General features: G+C 57.1%; 1 protein-coding gene across 6 annotated transcripts in view; it reads right to left on the bottom strand.

The window, feature by feature from the left end:
• The window catches only part of CHD6 (chromodomain helicase DNA binding protein 6), a 61,649-nt gene that overhangs the window by 30,101 nt on the left and 12,125 nt on the right, over positions 1 to 19,423 (bottom strand). For 4 of the 6 annotated variants that reach the window (XM_010564538.1, XM_010564541.1, XM_010564542.1 and 1 more), the window contains exons 2-17: positions 18,207 to 18,706; positions 13,950 to 14,088; positions 13,244 to 13,393; positions 10,223 to 10,288; positions 9,667 to 9,725; positions 9,187 to 9,304; positions 7,655 to 7,741; positions 7,230 to 7,379; positions 6,803 to 6,924; positions 5,927 to 6,170; positions 5,304 to 5,480; positions 3,470 to 3,613; positions 2,428 to 2,683; positions 1,712 to 1,922; positions 1,005 to 1,200; positions 292 to 456 (exon numbers count right to left, since the gene is read on the bottom strand). In XM_010564538.1, the coding sequence (XP_010562840.1) occupies positions 292 to 456; positions 1,005 to 1,200; positions 1,712 to 1,922; positions 2,428 to 2,683; positions 3,470 to 3,613; positions 5,304 to 5,480; positions 5,927 to 6,170; positions 6,803 to 6,924; positions 7,230 to 7,379; positions 7,655 to 7,741; positions 9,187 to 9,304; positions 9,667 to 9,725; positions 10,223 to 10,288; positions 13,244 to 13,393; positions 13,950 to 14,088; positions 18,207 to 18,706 (2,784 nt within the window). The remainder of the gene's footprint in view (positions 1 to 291; positions 457 to 1,004; positions 1,201 to 1,711; positions 1,923 to 2,427; positions 2,684 to 3,469; positions 3,614 to 5,303; positions 5,481 to 5,926; positions 6,171 to 6,802; positions 6,925 to 7,229; positions 7,380 to 7,654; positions 7,742 to 9,186; positions 9,305 to 9,666; positions 9,726 to 10,222; positions 10,289 to 13,243; positions 13,394 to 13,949; positions 14,089 to 18,206; positions 18,707 to 19,423) is intronic. The other 2 variants (XM_010564540.1, XM_010564543.1) reach the window with 1 other exon arrangement.

Below are 19,423 nucleotides of genomic sequence, written 5' to 3'. Positions count from 1 at the left end.
ACCCAGATGTCCCACTGCCACAGCAAAGAGGTCACTTCAAAATGTTGAGGGACTGTCAGGAATTTCAGTCCATGTCACCCAGACACAGCACCACATGTGTCCCCCAACCCCGTGGCAGTGCAGGTACAGCCTGCCAGGCTAAAGAGCAGCAATGCAAGTGTGTGGGACTGGGCTCTCCCTCCCCAGAAGCCTGCCCAGGTCTCTGCTCCAACCCCGCAGTGACTTGCAGGGGAAGGAAGAGAGCTCTCCTGCAGCACCCCTCACCTAGTCCCACTCTGACAACCAACCTACCCCGTTGGTGCTGCCCTTGCGGTTGATGTCCTGCAGCACAGCCTTATCCAGGCCCAGCTTCAGGCTGGCCTTGTCGAACATCTCCCGCTCGTAGGAGTTCCTGGTGATGAGGCGATAGACTTTCACCGCCTTGCTCTGCCCGATCCGGTGGCAGCGAGCTTGAGCCTGGGAGTGCAGAGGGCAGAGTCAAGCACAGTGAGCCCAGCAGGATGAGGACCGTGTGGCTTGTGGCACCCTGCACCAGCCCACCCACCACTCACCCCCCTGAGCCACAGTCAGCTCCCACCCACCAGAGCACCCTCATCTAGTGCCTGTGGCTGACCTCGTACGGCTCTGGCAGCAGGTGCTGGTTAGCACCAGGCCTGTGCGGTTGTGAGGCAGGAATCAGAGACCCCTGCACTCCTGGGCAAGGACACAGGGCTCAGGCCGGAGCCTTGGCTCTCTGCAGGTGGGGGGCACCCACCACTTCACCCTCTCCAAAACCAGGTATGGACAAAGCGTTGCCTGCTCTGTGGCCCACCCGTGCTTTTAGAGCCACACCATGGTCTCCCCCATGACACGTCCCCTCTGCCTGCACCCCTGCTGACTCTCCCAGCATGGCATCCCGTGCCCAGTACAGCCAGGTGCTGCTGCCCTTCCTTCCCCGGCTGGCACTAGTGATGGGAGCCGTGCTGCAGGACCTCCCAGCAGCCTGTCCCGGCCCAGCCCATTACCTGTAGGTCATTCTGTGGGTTCCAGTCTGAATCAAAGATGATGCAGGTGTCGGCAGCGGTCAGGTTGATGCCCAGCCCGCCCGCACGCGTGCACAGAAGAAAGACGAAGCGATCCGAGTCGGGCTTACAGAAGCGGTCGATGGCAGCTTGGCGCAGGTTCCCACGCACCCGCCCATCAATGCGCTCATAGGTGTACCTGCTCCAAGAAGAGAAAGGGCAAGAGCAGGGTCACAGCAGGGCCTGAACCGGCTGCAGCTTACAAACCCCTTCTTGCTCCTTCCCCTGGGCTGTGTGTGGGCATGCAGGCAGCCGGGACTTACTGGCAGGACCTGTGCGCAGGTGGAGGCTCAGGCCCCATTAGCCTGTGTGCACTGCGGTTGTTCCCAAAAGTTGTTCATCATGGCAAAATCATCATGATCCCACACACAGTGCATGGCTATGGTGCTCATGGTAACCAGGACCAAGGGAATGGCCTATTTCCATTTGGTTACTCCTAGGGCTTGCCCCAGGCAACGCAGAATGGACAGGTCAGAGCTGCCCAGCTTTGGGGTCTCTGCACCCACCAGCAGTAGCCTGTAACTCAGATCTTTTGGTACGTGGGCACAGAATGGCCAAACCCCCACCCTGGGCTGTTTCCACTCTGTATCTACAGTGCAGGATGGAGGTGATGTGGAGGAGCTGTGGTGAATGCTGAAGCCTGTACTAACCGCCTCTGAATGAGATAGTCTTCCAGGATGTCAAGGCAGCGCACCATCTGGGAGAAGATGAGCACCTTGTGCCCACCAGCGATCAGCTTGGGAAGCAGCTTATCAATGAGCACCAGCTTCCCGGCTGCCTGGATCATTGCCTGCAGCTGAAAGTCTGGTGCCTCTGGGCTGTGTGTTTTACGGAAGTCTTCCAGGATCTTCTCCTCCGCCCCTGCCAGGTGAAAAGGGACGTGAGTTCATGGCAAGGCTAGCAGTGCAGCTGCCCCCAGCCTCCTGTCCAGAGCAACAGCAAGCCACCATGCAAGGAACAGAACCCACGCAGTCAATCAGATCTAGGGAGGTTGGCTAGAGACCTCCAGAAGCCCCTCCACTCCTTCAACTCTACTCCTTCTTCAGAGCTTGCACCAGCTTTTGGCAGAACAAGCCAGGCTGGGACGTTAGAGAGGGTCCCACATCAGAACACCCCCAAACATAGCAAGCCTCACAAGACCCTGAGGTGCCTACCAGCAAGCAGCACTTGTAGGCAGCTGGGCTGCCCGTGAGGGCAACAAGGCAGATCACTGCATCCTGTGCTGGGCCTGGATGTACAACCACACCAGCAGCAGATGACATGAGGGCCTGAGCTGGCTCCCAAGCTGGGTGAGCTCTGCGGGTAGTGACCAGTAAATGTTGCAGTGATATCCATCCCCCCCACACCTCCTGTGCACAGCCCTCACCATTGATGAGATACGGGTGATTGCAGCATTTCCGCAGCTCCATCATGGTGTTGATGAGGTTGGGCATATTGTGCTGGTTGGCACCCTTGGAGAGGAAGGAGAAGTTCTTCTCCAGGATGGCCCGGTAGTATTTCTTCTGGATATTGGTCAGCTCCACTTCAATGATGGTCTCCTGCTTGGGTGCCAGATTCTTCTCTACATCATCCTTCAGCCGCCGCAGCATCATGGGCTTCAGGATGGATTGCAGCTTCTTCACCTGCCAGAGCAAGTGCAGAGGTTCACTGCCCTCCCTACCTGGCAAGCACATGGTGACAACAGCGGAGGGGCCTGCAACACTAGAGCCTCCCCAGGCTGGAAACCCACTACAAATGACCCTGAAGCAGGTGCTTTGCTGACAGCCAGGACAACTTCAGGGCCTGGCTTCCTTGGGGCAGGCATGTGAGTGATCAGCCCTGGGCCACGAACTCCAGACACTTCTGCTGCTGGCAGCTTTGGGTAAATGTGTCTGCTGTAGGAGGAGAGCTGAGAGCTTTGATAGCAGCTGAAATGATGGTTGCTCCACGTGCCCATGCCTGCTCCCTCAGAATGATGATCTTTGTGCAATCTCCACTTAAGCCACACTCAAATGGCAGCGAGACAGCCCAGGGGACTGAGCTGCTTTCCATTACCCATGCTCAAGGAAAAACTTTGGAGGACAGCTCCCCAGGGGAACCTGACAAGGGTGACTGACATATGGACTTACTGATCTCCTCACTCCCCCTACACTCCTGTTGGTCTCAGGGACAGACCAGGTGGGAAAGCCAGGTGAGCTGTGCTGCCCAGGCATGCAAGGGGCAGTAGGGAGCTAGGTGGGGAGCAGATCACTGCCTTGACACAGGCTGGTCTCCTCTTTCCAAAGCAGCGTTGGGGGCTTTGTCACAACTTCGCTTCTCCTGGCCTGAGGAGTCCTATTCACTTCCATGAAGCACATGTCTGAGTGCGAGCCTGACCATGCGTCCCAGCCACCTGTGTTAACAGTCACCAGCGTCACTCTTCTAGGTACCTGCTCCTCTGTCTTCAGGTCTCCAAACTCGTCCAGGAAGGCTGTCTCTGAGGGGAACTGCTGTGGCTCCAGGAAATTCAGGAGGCTGAAGAGCTCCTCCACCGAGTTCTGCAGGGGGGTCCCTGTCAGCAGCACCTTGTGCTCCTGGGTATACACAGAAAACAGGTTGAGGACTCAGACCCACTGGCTGAGTCCAAGGGGTCCCAAGAGCACAACGCTCCTTGTCTTCCAGTCTCAGGAACACTCTGGGTGGCCTGGGGGCACAGACATTCCCTGAAAGGCTCCCCTGGCCATGGTGGCAGCCCTGACCCAGCCACTGCCAAAAAACAGTCTTGTGACTCCCAGGATGCTCCCCTGGGTGTGTCCCAGTCCAGCTCTGTGCAGCAACAACAGCCAAAACTGAGAATCCTACACTGTCCCCAGGCTTCAGCCCTGCCCTGTCACAGGGCCCTCAGGCAGGGCTGTGCTGGCACCAGACAGGGACGCTGACAGAGCCTAAGCTTCTGTGCACCTGGGGGCAGGATGTCCCTCTTCAGGACTCAGGGAGAACAAGAGGCAACATGGTCCAGAGCCATGTGATACTGAGGGGCATCAGGGACCTGCTGCTAGGCCCAGTGTGAGCAGGGTGCTCCGAAATCAGCAGGGGCATGTATGACTGTCATGTGCACTGGGAACAAGGAGAAGCTTTTATTAGAGGTTCACCATGTAGGTACATGTGCAATAAAAAGAGACAGGGGTCCAGACAACCCCTCAAGACCTGGGGGTGTGAGGAGCAGATGACCCCTCAAGGAAAACACATTCCCTTCCATGCATTCACACCATGGGCTCTGGCTTCAGGCACCACCGGGTGCTGCCTCCCGGGGCGCACCAGCTGCTCTGTCCCAGCAGTGCCAGAGACTTGGGTGCTTGCTCACTGCTCAGGCTAATCCTCCTGCCCAGCCTAATGCAGGAACATCCCCAAGAGCCACCAGCTATGAAAGAAGGGCAATTGTAAGGTGGGAGGCTCCCACAGGACTTGTACAAAGGAAGGTGATGGTTACAAAGTGGGGGCAGCAGCAACCCTGCTTTGCCCCAGGCTGCTCACAACCCAGCAGGGACCTGCACAAGACACAAGGTCACAGGGAAACAGCAGGGTCTTTGGGAACTGGAGACATAAGACTAAGAATTTTCAGAGGCCTGCCCAGCTACAGGTGAGAGTGATGGAAGCTGGGTAGGGCTGGGAGATCCAATAGGCCTGATGGCCCTTGGTCCAGCAAACCAAGTGCTGCCTTTCCCACGGCTGGAAAGGAGCTGGACATCCAAATTCATTTCTCAGAGAAGCTCACTGATCCCTTCTTCACCATGCACAGTCCTGCACCTCCATCCCTGGCACAGACTGGTCCTATGTTTGCAGAGCAGTAAGAAACCAGCTTGATTACTGTAGCCCTGTTCACCGCAGGGACAAGGCACACCACAGCCAGAGGATGGTGTGCGTGGCTGGTCAGCAACTGCCTCTGTGTGCTGCAGCAGCCTAAGCTGTGCTGCAAGGCCAGGCAGTGCTCTGTCAGGGAGTGTGCACATGGGGGGACTTACTTGGCCTGCTGTGGGTTAATATGCCACTTCAGCAAAAAGAAACTTGTGATGGCTGCAGGGCACCAGTGCCCCATCCATCAAACGGCTCTCCTGTCACGGGCACTGCTTCAGTGACCTGATGGGTCCTGGATGGTTTTCTCTCTGAAGGGGAGCTCTCAGCCCTGGCACTGGGCCTGAGCAGCTGGCAATGGCATCTGACTGCTAGGCATGGCCATCTCAGGCCCACCCTGCTCTCATGTGAACTTGGGCAGGACATGCTCACCAGGGCCATGAGCTTCAGCCCCTCCAGGAGTTTGCAGTTCCTGTTCTTCAGGCGATGTGCCTCGTCAATGACCACACAGCGCCACTGGATCTTCTTCAGCTCCGGGCAGTCAGCAAGGATCATCTCAAAGGTGGTGATAACCACCTGGAACTTGAAGATCCCAGGGAGAGGGTTACCCTAGGGAGACACAAGCCATATGCAGCACTTGACTCCTGCAGGGTGGCAGGACACTGTCAGACATCCTGTCAACATATCAGTGTTAGCATCTGGCTCCTAGCCAGGATTTCCCCAGATTCATCTCAAGCAGCGGGCAGGTTCCTGCAAGCCTCCTTGCTGGCCGCAGGCTGTGTCTCTTCAAACCAGACACTGCTTCAGGGCAGATAAAGAGGCCAGGACAAGGACTGTGGCTGGGGCTCGGCTGCATTTTCCCCCTTCTGCATGAGTTGGGCCTGTTCTTCACTCATGCACAGTGCACCCTGAGTCCATGCCAGCAAAGGGGTCTTAAAAGATCACCTTTCCCTCTCCATATGAACCATAAGCTCCACATGCAGCTCAGTGCTTCCCAAGTAAAGGAAGCCAGGGCTGGGGGGGTGCATCCTGGAAGTGTTGTGTGCGTCAGTCACCTGTGTGTCCCTGTACACCATCTCGTACTGCTGGATCATCTGCCGGCTGATCTGGCTGCCGTGGTACACGATGGCATTCATCTCCGTCCAGGTGCGGAACTCCCTCTCCCAGTTGGTGATGGTGGAGAGAGGTGCAATGATGAGGAATGGGCCATGGATGCCCATCAGGAATATTTCTGAGAGGAAGGTGATTGACTGGATTGTCTTCCCCAACCCCATCTCGTCAGCCAGGATGCAGTTCTTCCTGCAGAGAGGGACAGGGGCAGGTGAAGGTGGCTCTCAGGGGCAGGAACCACCCTGTCACTAACTCCTCGATGGGATGTCAGGCACATCACCTCCACCCACAGGTCTCTGACCCTGCAGCATGGAGGATGGGGGGACATTGGTACAGTGGCCCAAACTGGTCTGGGTAAGCCAGACCATCCAGCTTCTTGCAAAACAGTGGACTCAAAGTTAGTGTAAAAGATGCTGTCCTTTGGGTGCACACTAGCCAGTGAAAGATGCATCTGATGGCCTGCTGCAGCTGAGAACATGTATATTCCTGCACTCCTGCCACAGGAATGGGTCACCAGCAGCCTGTCCAATACCAAAAATCAGGTGTATCTTAGACACATAGCTAAGCCCTACTATCTCCAAGACCCATCAGCATTTACCATGGAGAAACATTCCTGAAGACTCAGTTGCAAAGCTAAAACAAACACAATTTTTCTGGCAGCTGCCTGCCAGCTCCAGCACTGGAAGGTCTCAGCAGCTGCTCTGTCAGGCCTGTTTGTCAGCTCTGCTCCCCCAGCTCTGCTGCTCCCATGACTGTACACACCAGGGTCTGACTGCCAGCAGGACTCCTCATGGGAGCACAGGGCTCCAGCCTCTCCTCACCTGTTATACCAGTTAAAGAGCAGCCAGTTCATTCCCTCCAGCTGATACTCCCGCAGCTGGTTGCTATTCTTATACTCCCGGGACTTCTCCAGTTTCTGCCAGGACTCAGATGCTGGGCGCTCCTAGGAGGAGAGAGCAGGAGCAAGGTCCACAGAAAGGAAGAGACTGATGCTCAGCGAGGCCAGAGTTCACTTCTGCGGCTGTACATCAGGACAACACTTCAGAACAGTCATTGACAGCTGATTCACAGCAAGGTCTTGGCCTCTGGATCCCACCCTCAGATCCTGCTAACTAACCCATCCAGAGGGGAGGATATGGGGCTTGCACTGCAGCAGCAGGGACAAGAAGGTCCCCACTGCTGGACCTTGGCAAGACACAGACAGTCCCTGCCTGCCCAGGGCAGCGAGCTGCCAGCCGGGTACGTTACCTCTGGGTACGTTACCATGTGCTTGATTTCTGGAGGGATTTGGAGGGCTTCAAACTCTTTAATCTTCCCTGGGTCAACATCCTCCTCCAGCTCCCACGTGCTCTCCTCATAGGGCAGTGAGCACCACTTCACCAGGTAGTGAGTCACCTCCTGCAGCGCAGAGAGATAGGCTGAGACAGCGCAGGGCTCATGGCCACTCAGCCCCAGCATGCAGGCACAGACTGTGACTGAGAGCGAGTCACAAGGGATGGTCAGCGGCCTTCCATTTACCCCTGTGCCAAGGGGTCCCCCGGGACAGGGCTCAGGCTGTGGAAGTCTGGGGAGGCCTTAGGGTGCTCAGAGATGACACGTAATGCACATTGTGAGTCCAGGCCTCCTGCCAACCCTCTCCCTGCATGGGGCAAGCAAGCGATGCAGCCACTCACCTCCCCAGTGTCAGGGTCCTTCGTGTGAGCCACCTCCAGAATTCGATCTACCTCCACATAGTCTGGGTTGAACAAATCCTCATCAGGCTGCAACAGCAAAAAGTAAAAAGAGAGGTAAGTTCAAGGTGATTCCAGGGTTAAACAGATGGCAGGCATGAGTAAACAGCTGCGGGGCATCTGTCCCCGGGATGCTGCTAGCTGTGCGCAGCACACCAAGTGCCCTGGATGCGGGTACACGACATCTGTCTCTGGGCAGGGAGGACGCAGGAGCCCTGCAGAAGGCAAAGCTCTTGCTTTAGAGCGGCCGCTGGCTCCGTGCTGCCCGTGCTGGGAGGCAGCAATGTCCTCTCCAGCCCATCTGGCCCCAAGGTACAAAGCCCTCAGCTGTATGCTCCAGCTTACATGCAGCAGCCAGAGCTGTGACTGCCACAGCACAGAGCCACACATAGCACCCGATGAACTCAACTCCTCTGCAAGGGATGACACCTTGTTCTCTGTCTCTGCCTCTCTTCCCACCTTCAGCTCAGCAGTCACCAGCAGCAACCGCTCATGAGGTAAGGGCTCGAGGGCTCGTCCTCCTGCCAGGAACACCTGGGGAGGAGTGGGCTTTAGACTAGCAGTGGTCCTCGGAGACACACATTGTCTAGGGCTTGGGAAGGAGAGAAAACAGGCTTCTATGTTCACAGCTCCCCAAGCCCCAGTTAGTCACAGGAAAAAGCATTTGCTCCTTGCTAAATTGTTAGTGGTACAGGGCGTTCCAACACATGTTTTTTCTTTGCATCCTGGGAAAGACCCCAAACAGACTCAGGAGTGAGAAATTTGACACACACCCCCAGCTTTCCAACTACATTCATGGAGAAATCTTCATAGCCTACTGGCCTGATTTACACTTGTAAGGGGCAGTTTGAGGAGATCCAACAACTCTCTCCAGAGCAGCAAGATAAATTACAGAACACAAGATTAATCTGCTCATAGAGCAGAGCAGGCAGGAGCTGCCCTAAGCCCAAGTATTTATAGCTCCCTCTCTCCCATAGTATCTCTGCTCCACCATGAAAGCACCTCCAGTACTGGACGCTGCCCTCCCTCCCATTGAATAATGCTTCCAGGGTTGGCAGTGCCTGGCAAGTGACATTTGTCACCCTGCCCACACCTCTGCCAGTGACACCACGGGTGTTCAGGGCACTGTCATGGCCCCTTGCGTCCAGCATCCCCACCTGCTCACCCTCTTGTGCTGTGCCCTGGTTCAAAACCTGCCTGGAAGCTCGAGGTGCCATGCTGCTGCCTGGGCATTGCCACAGTGTCAGCAAGGGGGCACAGGCAAGGCCCAAGGCAGCACCCTGGGATCACTGAGCTATGGCAGAACTCAGGCAGGACAGGCACAGCTGCACAGTGAGTCCTCCCTGACCACTCCCAGCCCTGAATTTTGGCCCTGGAGCTGGTCTTGCCTGAGCAGGGAGGTGTCAGATGCAGTCAGTCCTCAGCTTTTGGCCTGCTCAGCCACCGCACTGGGCCCAGGTGTGCCAGGCTCTCACCTCTGTAAAAATATGCTTCATCTGAGCCTGCTTGTTCCGGAAGCGCTTTATCTTCTGGGAGATCCTGGGATCCTTCTCCAGCTCCTCCAGAGTTGCCCACTTACAATGGAGGTAGGAGCTGCAGAGGAAAAAAAAAAATCAACAAAACACGACCGAAGAGGCCTTTGGGGCCGATCCCATCTGCCACGCAGACTAGCAGGGATCTCCCAGCGACCCAGAGAACACCCAGCCTATGCAGAGCCTATGTGAAACTCTGAACTGGAGGAAGCTGTGGCCCAGGTCCAGGCCAAGACTGAGCACTGTGGCTGCAGTGGCTTTCCTGCTTCCCACTGCCAATGCTGGCTCAGGAGGACAGGGGCAGCGAGACAGGGATGCTGGGGCTGCAGCTGGGCATGGGACGGAGGTAGGAGCACACAGCCCTCACTCCTGCATGCACAGGGCCCACTGCTGTGGCACAGAGCACCACAATGTCACACGTACAAGTTCCTGTACTTGACGTAGAACTCCTCCATCTCAAACGCCAGGCCTCCGGGATGAGCCTGAAACCAAGGGGAGGAGAGTTAGCGACAGTCAGAGCCTGTGCAGAAACTGGGGCGCACCCTCTGTGACATGGGCACAGAGAGGTATCCCCTGCCCGGCCACAGCCTCCAGGCAGGCTGAGCCCCATGGACAGCGAGGATGGCCAGGCACTGGGCATGCTGCCTGCACCGGAGGCTCAGTAGCCCTGGGGAACATGGTGTGAGATCACCCTTGAGCATGGCAGACTCAAGCACCTCCTGGGCATCAGCCCAGGCCTGACTCCTCTCCAGAGGCTTTCTGGTGCCCAGGGCAGAAGAGGCACCACATTGATCCCCAACCCAGCAAGGTGCCAGTCCAGGCATACCCCAGGAGCACCCTGCAAAAAGCAAGTTCAAGGGATGGCACAGCAGCACTGACTGCTGCTGCTACGTCTCATGTACCTGCTGCACAAGGCAACCAGGTGCTGTCTCTCATCTGCCCAGGGACCTCCAGCCCCACTGACATCTTTGCCACTCACCTCCTTCTGCACCATTCTGGAGGCAAGGATCTTCTCAATGATATTGGCATCATCCTCGGGAGGTTCCTGGGGACAGGAGAGCAGAATGCTGTTTTCCCGGCTCATAGTGTGGCTTGGCCTCTGGCACCCTCCCAGCACAGAACAGCTGCTTGTTCCTCTCCCAGCCCACCAGCCGGGCAGGCAGAGCCAGCACAGCAGGAGCTGGGAGAGCTGTGCTTGGGGAACCCTTGCTGGGTGTGAGGGTGCAGGTGCTGCCAGCCCAGCTACACTCGCCCTCTGCCTATGCTCCCCAGGCCAGCAAGGCCACAGCACTGACTGTTGTGTTTAGCTGTGCAGGTCCTTCCAGCTACACCAGGGCAGCCAGAGAGGGTAGCAAGTCTCCCAGAAGACAGGAGGAACCTTGGGCACTTCCTCCCCAAGACTTAAGGAACTAAATATGCCAAAATGTGTACATCTCCTGCTCCCAGCCACTCTCCATGCCAGATCTCTGACTTGCCTTGGCATTTATACAACCCTATAGTGCTGGATGGCCCCAAGGGCCCCAGCAGAGCAGGGAGCAGGGCTGTTGGGCCCTGCCACAGGCATCTTCTGTTGCTGCCACCTGCTCATGGCCACAGGCCATGGGCAACAGCACCTCAGCCCCGCCCCTGTCCATGCAGCTCTTCCCAGCAGGCTCAAAGTGCCACCTCCTTCCCTCCATATGCTTCGACTCTGCCATAAGGAAATCACCCCATGACGCCGCAGAGACCTTCCGCTGGCCACCCACAGGCTCCCACCCCACTCCCTCACGCTGAGCACACAAGCTTTGCTGGAGGTGGCCCTAAGACTGTCCCGCTTCCAGCTCTGAGATGGCAGGCACAGGGCAAGTGGGGAGGTCAAAGCTCTCCCGGCCACGTGCTGTGACAGGACCAGCCCCACTGAACACAAAGGAACAAGAGAGCCAGGCTTGTGCCTGTCTGCACTGTAGCAGGAGAGGCACAGAAAGATTAAGGGGAGAGGACAGACAGCAAAAATGTGGAACTTGCTTGAGCATTAGAAATATTAGTTCTGCCCTGGCTGGGAGATGGCATGGCAGCAGGAGGAAGAGCAAAGTGCAGAGCAGAAAGGAGGTGGACTCTCTTCATCCCCTTCAGACGGAGGCAGTCTGGTGCAGGGCAAAGCAGCCCCAAGATGTCCCTTTGCAGAGCAGAAAGACCCTCCAAGAAAGTCATGGGGAAGGCTGGGGAATGACAGACAGCTGGGGCATCCCACACCACTCACCCAAAAGGGTCTGGAAAAGCCAAGGCAGTGCCCGGAGCTGCAGTAACCCCTCCGTGCCCCAGCCCTCAGCCGACCTGCTGCCTTGGCACCCCACCCTGCAGTGTGGGGCAGGATACTAGACCCAGTATCGTGACACAGCAAGCAGGGTAACAGCAGCTCTGTCTGGGCCCCTCAGCTGCAGTCCTGTGACCCAGAGGGGCATTTCTTCCCTATTTGGGGAGCTCTGCCCCACACCAGGGTAACACGTCCAAGGGCAGAGATGGTCCCACTGCAGCCACTGTGCAGTGCCCGCTACCCTATGCCTGGGCATCCACCCTGGTGCTGCTGGGCTCCAGCCTGACCCTGGCCACAAAGGGTTTGTGTGAACACGGCCAGGGGCACAGTGCTGTCATCACAGATGCCTCCAGCGTCCTGTGGCTGAGAGCTCCCATGCTGACCCACAGCCCAGCCGTCTTACACAGGTCCATGGCTCATCACTGGCAGCCTGTGGGCTGCCAGAGGAGCCCTGCACTGCCCTAGAGAGCTGCTGAGGAACGTGGCCAGGATCCAGGGGAGAAAGCTGCAAGTCCAGGCCATGGGGAGAGCAGCCCTGAAGCCTCAGCACTCCCATCTTGCCCTGCTGGGTCAGACCCAACCCTGAGAGCAGCCAAGCCCAGGCCTGGCTGAGCCTGCTGGCAGGAGCCCAGAGCAGCCACTCAGCAGAGAGCCTTCCTGCCATCAGACACCAGCCTTAATAATTCATCTGGAGCAGGACAAATTGAGGTGGAAGTTGAGGACTAAGAGGAGAGCAGGGTGGCAGCATGGACATATGCCAAAGGCAACCTACTCCCACCTGCTGCTTTGAAAATCTCACTTGGAGAGATCACTGCCAGGAGCCCAGCTGGGGCATGGCCCTGGGCAGCAGCTGAAGCAGCACCAGTAGCACCTCCTGTGGGTGTGCGCCAGCCCTCCGGGTGAGGCAGGGAGCACCAGGCCAGGTCTTATTTACTGGCTTAACAACAGAGCTGACTAATACCCACACCAAAGCCTTGTGAAGAGGGGACTAGAGATGTACACAGGAACACTATGAAAACAATTAGTGACCATTATTAATATCTAGCAGCTTTGTTAGAAACCAGAGAGAGGGAATGAGCTGCAGGATCCAACACACAGACCAGCAGGGAGGAGCTGCCAGCACCCACCAGGAGCTGGTGCTGAACCAGCGGGCAGAGAAGGCAGGGCAGTGAGGCTCAAACTGCAGTGACACCAGCTGGTCCCTGCCACGCTGCCCAGATTCCTACCATGCTGCCCTGTGGATCAGCTTGGCTGGCAGGTGTCAGACTGGGTATCTCTACACTCCAAGGCACTGATAGAGAGCAGCAATATGGGCAGAAAACAATGACCTGGCACCTACAAAGCCCTCGGCTGGCAGAGCCAAAATAATAGACTAACCTGATGGACAGGAGCTACAGAGACAGGAACTAAAGGTGGGCATGGGCAGTGGGTGGGTCATGCCTTCATGGACATGTCCAGCTACGTGACATGTTCCAGAGGCCTTAGTCTTCATGCAGGAGGGGGACAGCTGGACCTGCATGCCTCTTGCCTATCCCTTTGTGCACTCACAGTCCCTGCAAAGCCAGCCTGCACCCTCCCAGACAGGCACACTCTCACCCCATCCTTGTGCTGGGATCCCCCACTTCCTCGAACCTCGGCACTGACATCCTTGGGACAACCTGCAGGAGGCAGGAAGCCCCATCACCCCAGTCCCACATCCAGCCCTACCTCTGCCTGCCACGCCAGAGTAGAGGCAGAGAGCGCAGAGGTTCGCCCAGCTCCCAGCACAGCTATTGTCTCGCCATCATCATCCACCACCTTGAAATCCAGGTCCTCATTGTACTTCCTCCTCTTCACTTGCCGTCCTGAGCGGCGCTTCTGTGTATGGGATGAAAAAGGCAGTCATGGGGTAGGTGGGTAGACCAAGTACCTTCTCCTTGCTTGAGTGGAGGAGAGAAAGCCCCACGGCTGCCTGATCTCCAGCCCACCCCCTGCCCCAGTGGGATGGAGGTGGTGGGAAGAACAAGCAGCACTTGGAGGTAAACCCATCACCATGGTGCTGAGGTCTCCATCAATGCCTGACCCACACAGCCCCATTAGCCCCCAAGACCTGAAGCAGAGGAGCTCCCCAGCCCTGCAGGGCCGACCTGCCTCCCCGTGCTGTGCTGGGAAAGGGGAGCTGCCAGCAGCCACAGAGGAGAGGGAGACTCAAGGCTGAGGGATGTACAGCACCCAGGGCAGTAGTGTGCACCCAACCCAGGGCCACCAGCTGACTTCCAGCAGTGTGCCTGGTAGACCACTCCAGGGCCAGGGTCTAGCCGCCACACTGCTGAAAGTGCTCTCTGATCGCTGCACCCTAGGGCCCAGCTCTTCTCCCACTCAGAGGCAGACGGGATTACCCCCACCGGCAGCCAGCCGAGGGCTTTGGACATACCTGGCTGTCAGCCGACTCCACAGACTCCTCTGGGCTCTGCACGGATGGGCCCAGGAGATCCTGATCCAAATCCAAACTGTCCACTGGTATCTCATTTTTCCTCTTCCCTTTCTTCTTCTTCTCCACAGGGGTGTCCTTGCTGCCAAGACAGACTGATGGTTAGGTCTTGTCCTAGAGATCCTGGGGGAGAGCCAGCAGGCAGCCACACAGGGCTCTGCTCCCACTGGATCACCCAGCTCAAGGCTCCTGGGGCCTCCTCAAGCACTGGGGATCCCCGGTTGGTGATGCTCATTAATCACCACCAAGTTCCAGTACATTGGGATGAAAGGGTCCACCTGCCCTGGCCTGGTGAGACAAAGGGGCTGGGGGCTCCCACCAGCCAGGGGAACAGCCCCACAGGAGCTGTAGGAGATGGGGTTCAGCTCATGGCCAGGTCTCAATGCTCCTTTGGCATGGGGACCCCACATGTGTGAGGTCAGGATGCTCTGGATAGTGGCTCAGGCATAGTGATGAGCCAGAAGGAACCCAGCCAGCCTCTCCCCTCCAGGCAGGGTGACCCCTTCCTCGGACCATGAAGTCTCCAGAGTTAAGGCAGGTCCTGCAGTTGGGAGACCCTCCCCAGCTGGAAGACCAAGACAGGGACCTATATCCAGTGCAGGTGCAAGGAGAATCTCCCCACTGCCAACCCCAGCAGGCCAGGGCAATGAGGTGCCTGCTCCGAGCAGAGCACTCACAATCATGTCCTGCACTGATGAAAGACAGGAATATACTTCAGCAGCTCCAGAGGCAACCCATGTCCTGGTACCCCAGAGACAAATCTTCTAGCCCAGTCTGAGAAGCACCAGCCATCCTGCTGGCCACCTCCTGCATGCGCCACAGAGCCCTGCCAGACCCAGATAAACCTTTACACCAGCGTTGAGATAGAAGCTGCTCCAGCTCGTGGTTTGTCTTCCTTGAGCCACAGCACCAAGTCCCCTCCCAAGACAGCAGCCTAGCAGATGCTGGCCTGTGCCTTCACCCAGAGGGAGTTAAGTCCCATGATTGCCATGAACATGGGGAAGATGCAGGTCCCAGACTTCCACCAGTGCAATGGCCCACCACGGCAGTCACCGCTGCCTCCAAGGGCCATGCAGGAGGCTCTGTCCCACCAGGCAACTGTCTTCCATGCTCAAGTTGTGGAGGGGATTTGGGCCCTGCTCCCAGTGAATCCCACCACCTTCCTGCAAACATAAAAATGCGAAGACGCAGCCCAGCCCTGTGGCACCCAGTACCCACCACAACCTGCCTGCACAAGTGAACATGCTTAGGAAGCACCAGGGTAAGAAACAGCTACTCCCAATGTGCCCGTCCATCCTTACCCTCTGCAAGGAAAACCATTAAGGGAAAGATTTCAAAGAGCTGGTGCCTGTCCCTGAGCTGAGCAATGTCCCCTTCCTCATTCACAGCCCTGCCGTCCACTCCCTCCACATCCCAGACCTGCACAGCGGCAGAGGAACGGTTAGTTTCAAAGCCGCATCAAGGTTTTACCCCCATTTCACGAGAAAAATCACCACTTGCCTGGGACTGGCAAAACCCAAGCAGTTAAAAATCTGCTGTTCAGGTCACAAATGCCCCAGCTGTGCACTCACGCTTCAATTAGAGGCACTGAAAAGGCACTGCGAGCACTGCTTCCACCCAAGCAATAACTCCCAAGATATTGATTTGTAAGTCACAATTAACAACTGCTTCATTCATGAACCAGTAGTTGGCTATGATTAGAAATAATTTAGAAGAAATTATGCTACCATTATCTGCCACTTAGAGGACTCCCAGCAATCATTTCATCTGCACGAAGTGCCTACCCTGCCTGCCGCTCGACTCTCACTCCCCACGCTGCAAGGGGCCCCCAGCCCACCTCCCTGTCTCCGTCCTGGGCAGCAGGCACAGGGGGACACACAGCCCTGTTCCCTGCAGAGCTTCCACCTTGACATCCATGGGTGCCTCCAACCAGCAGCCATTCCTCCCACAGGTGGGTTTGCCGGTGGCTGACCCAGAGGCTCAGGCAACAGTCCGAGAAGGGGCTTGAAGAGGGGCTGCGGAGGGGGAAGCTGCAAGGAGGACCCACGGGCTGGACTTTCCAAGCAGCAGGGATGGACCTAGGTCCTCCTGGAAGGTGCAGGTGAGCGGGAGGTAGCACCACTGGGCCAGGGTATCAGGAAAGCACAGAGCTTTGTGGGACTCCCAGACTCCCACACATGGTTTCTTCTGGCCACATGATGTGTTACAGAGTTATATTAATTGGTCTTTTTTGCATGAAGTGACCTCTTCACCAGGGCTCTGCACACTGGCCCCCAGAACAGCAAGCGCATCCTCCTTCAGCCCTTCTCCTGGTACCCTCAGACCTTGCCATGCCTTTGCAGAAGGGACCAGGGTCTCCAGCCCTGCAGCTGGGGTCACCCCACCACAATCTGCATGTCTAGCGGACTGACCTGCCCACTAGCTTCCCATGGCAGGTCACGTTGTCGTGGGCTGCTTTTAGCGCTCTGTGAAGGCACTGATGGCAGCCAAGGAACCTGCCAGGGTGGCAACAAGCTCCTGGACAAGAGCCATGAGTGCCTCCAGGAGCCCAAGCCTCCACGGTCTGCTCTTTCCTAGGTTTCCCCTACTTTGGTCTGGTCCCTAAGGTCCCACTGCAGCGGTGGACCTCTGTGAACCGCCCATATGGCAGTTTCTTACCGGTGGAGCAGATGTGTCATTAGGAAAAGCTGCTAGCTGCATCCCTCATCTCAGGATCCTCCTCGGTGCCCAATACTGCATTTACATGGGCTTCATCCTTCCCTTCCTTGCCTGCAGCCCCTCTACTTCTCTCTCCACCTCCAGCCCCTCCACTTCAGCCCTCCTTGGGGCCTTGTGGAGCCCTTCCTGTACCTTCCCAACACTGTCCACCTGATCTGTCCATCCCCATCTGCTCCAGCTCACCATCCCATGACAACACGGGGGCTTGGCTTCCTCGTGTGCAGAGCCTGAGGCTCCAGGAAGACCAGAAGTGACAGCGCTGCACACCTCAGGGACCTGCCAGGGACATGGTGCCCAGCTCTCACCCTGCTGAGCTACCCGCCAAGCCTAGTGTGGGAACTTTGCTGCCCCACACCTTCTTCTGTTCACCACCAGCCCACACCAATGGCACTAATGGCTGCCCTGGTGCCAGCTCCACAGACCTGGCCTCTCCAGGATCCAGCTGTTGGTGAGCTCTGAAGGAGCAGAGCTGTGGAAGACCCAGGGCTCAGTCCTCACCCTGCACACATGTTCTGTGGGTAGCCACGGCAGGAGAGAGGTGGGCAGATCCCACAGACCCTGGGACACCCATTCTGGTGACCATTTCTAGGAAAGTGCCCTCAAGAAGCTCTACCAAACTGGTGTTTTCTAACAAAGAAAGGTTTTGCTGAAAAATTCCCAGCTGGCTGCTGTACTAATCCCGTTTACAGTAGAAATACATTCATCCTATAGATTATTTACAGTACACGAGGAGGGCCCAGGTCCAGTCGATAGGCCTGCTTCGCACAGGACTCTCCAAAAACACTTATTCTCACCAGTCCATGACAGTAAACCAAATGACCCTGGTGCTGTTGAGACCTGCTCTGCTATCTGCACACATTCCCAACTGAAAAGAAATCAGAGCTAAGAAATCAGAGCTTCTGGCTAATCAGCCTGCTAATTAAAAGGATGAGCAATTACTGGAGGCGGTGGTGTTGGGTTGCACAGTACAAGGGAGTTCTCAGGCCTCCCCCCACTGCTGGCCTTGGCTGTTAGCACAGCTCCACAGCTGCAAGTGAGGGACAGGTCCTGCCGCCCAGGAGAGGGAGAGGAGACAGTATGCGCACCACCATCCTCCCAAAACTGACCTGAGGGAAGGCAGGCTGCCGGCCCCCGCGCATGCGGGGATCCTCACTTGCACAGACAGCCCAGGACCAGGTTTGTCTCACCCACGTACCCTCTGCCTGGGCCCCAAAACAGGTATGACAGGACCTCTGACACACAGGACCTCACTGTCCTGGTAAGACACCTCCCTAAGGTTCCTCTGACTCCCAGGACACTAAGCACAAAGGCCAGGCCAAGGAGAGGCCAAGACTGTTCGGTCCTTTTCTGGATCTGGGGTCTAACAGGGCCTCATCCCACCCTGCAACGTGGTGGCCCAGCATGGCTCTCTTGGCCAAAGCTCCTGCGAGCCCACAGGCCTGTCCACACCAGGCACAGAGACAAGGTCACACCACCACCCACCTGCTCTTCTTGGGTCTTGTTCTGGGGGCAGGCTCAGAGCCACTCTTCTTGTCTTTAGGCTCCTTGGGGGCTTTGGGTTCCCGAGGTTTCCGGGGCTTCTTGGCCACCTCCCTCTGCTTGGGCTCCTTCGGCTTCTTGGGCTCCTTGGCCTTTTTAGGCTCTTTTGGTTCCTTAGGCTCTCTCCTCCTCTTTGGTTTCACCTCCACAGCTGCTTTTTCTCCCCCTTCCTGCTCTCCCAGATCCTTTTTCTTCCGTTTCTTCTTCACCCCTGTGCCCCCTCCCCCACTGTCCTGCATCCCGTTCTGGGTGCTCGTCCGCTTCTGGGGAGCCCCATCAGGCTCCTCCTCCGGGCACTGGCACTGGCCGCCTGTGTCCATGGCTGTCATCATCACCTGGTGGGGCACCTCGTCCTGCTCCTCACTGCTGGCAAAGGGGTCCTGCGCCTTGCACTCCCAGGCATCCGACATTGGGGAGCGGCTCAGCACTTTTAAGCTTGGTGGCTGCAGAGAGAACAGAAAGGCAGTGTGTGAAGCAAATACCACATATAGAAACAGCAGGCGCTCTAGGCGGAACTGCAGCCCCAGCGAGGCTCTCATCACCCAGGTGCAGCACAAGCAACATCCCTCGACATACTGGGGACTATGGCTAATGGCCACCACACACAGATGTAGCTCAAAGAGAAGGACCCCCCTTCCATGCCCAATGGAGATTGACAGGTTAGAGAGGCCGTTACTGAAAGGCCCCACCAGGCCACACAGGTCCAGAGCAGAGGCGGCTGGGCCCTCTGCTGTGCCCCCAAGCACATTCCTGCCTTTGATCACACACTCCACACCCCACTCTGCTGAGACCCAGAGCGACCCATGCACCCAGGCCACCTCATGCCTGTTGCCCAGAGCCGAGGATTGTCCTGGCAGGGCAGGGAAAGGGAATTAAGGATGCCTTGCAGGCTCTGGCAACAAGAAGCCGGCCCCCAGGTCCGTTTAGGGCAGAGCTTGGGGCAGAAGAGGGGTGTTGGACCAGCACCTTTCCTGGGAGCTGCTGGGTGCCAGGGCTCCATCCAGCCCAGGAGAGTGGAGCTGCTCTTCCTGCTCTAGCTCTTCCTTCACTTCCTGTGAACTTTCCAGCACTGAACTGAAAAGAATTCAGCTGCCTCTCTGGCTTAGCATGCCACAGTGGGCCCAACCAGAAAACAGCATGAAAAGGCTCAGCTCTGTTTG

Source organism: Haliaeetus leucocephalus, unplaced genomic scaffold (genome assembly GCF_000737465.1).
Source record: "Haliaeetus leucocephalus isolate CR32 unplaced genomic scaffold, Haliaeetus_leucocephalus-4.0 Scaffold182, whole genome shotgun sequence".
NCBI classification, from domain to species: Eukaryota; Metazoa; Chordata; class Aves; order Accipitriformes; family Accipitridae; genus Haliaeetus; species Haliaeetus leucocephalus.
Note: the sequence above shows the minus strand (reverse complement) of the source record. Positions and strands in the feature narration are given on the sequence as shown.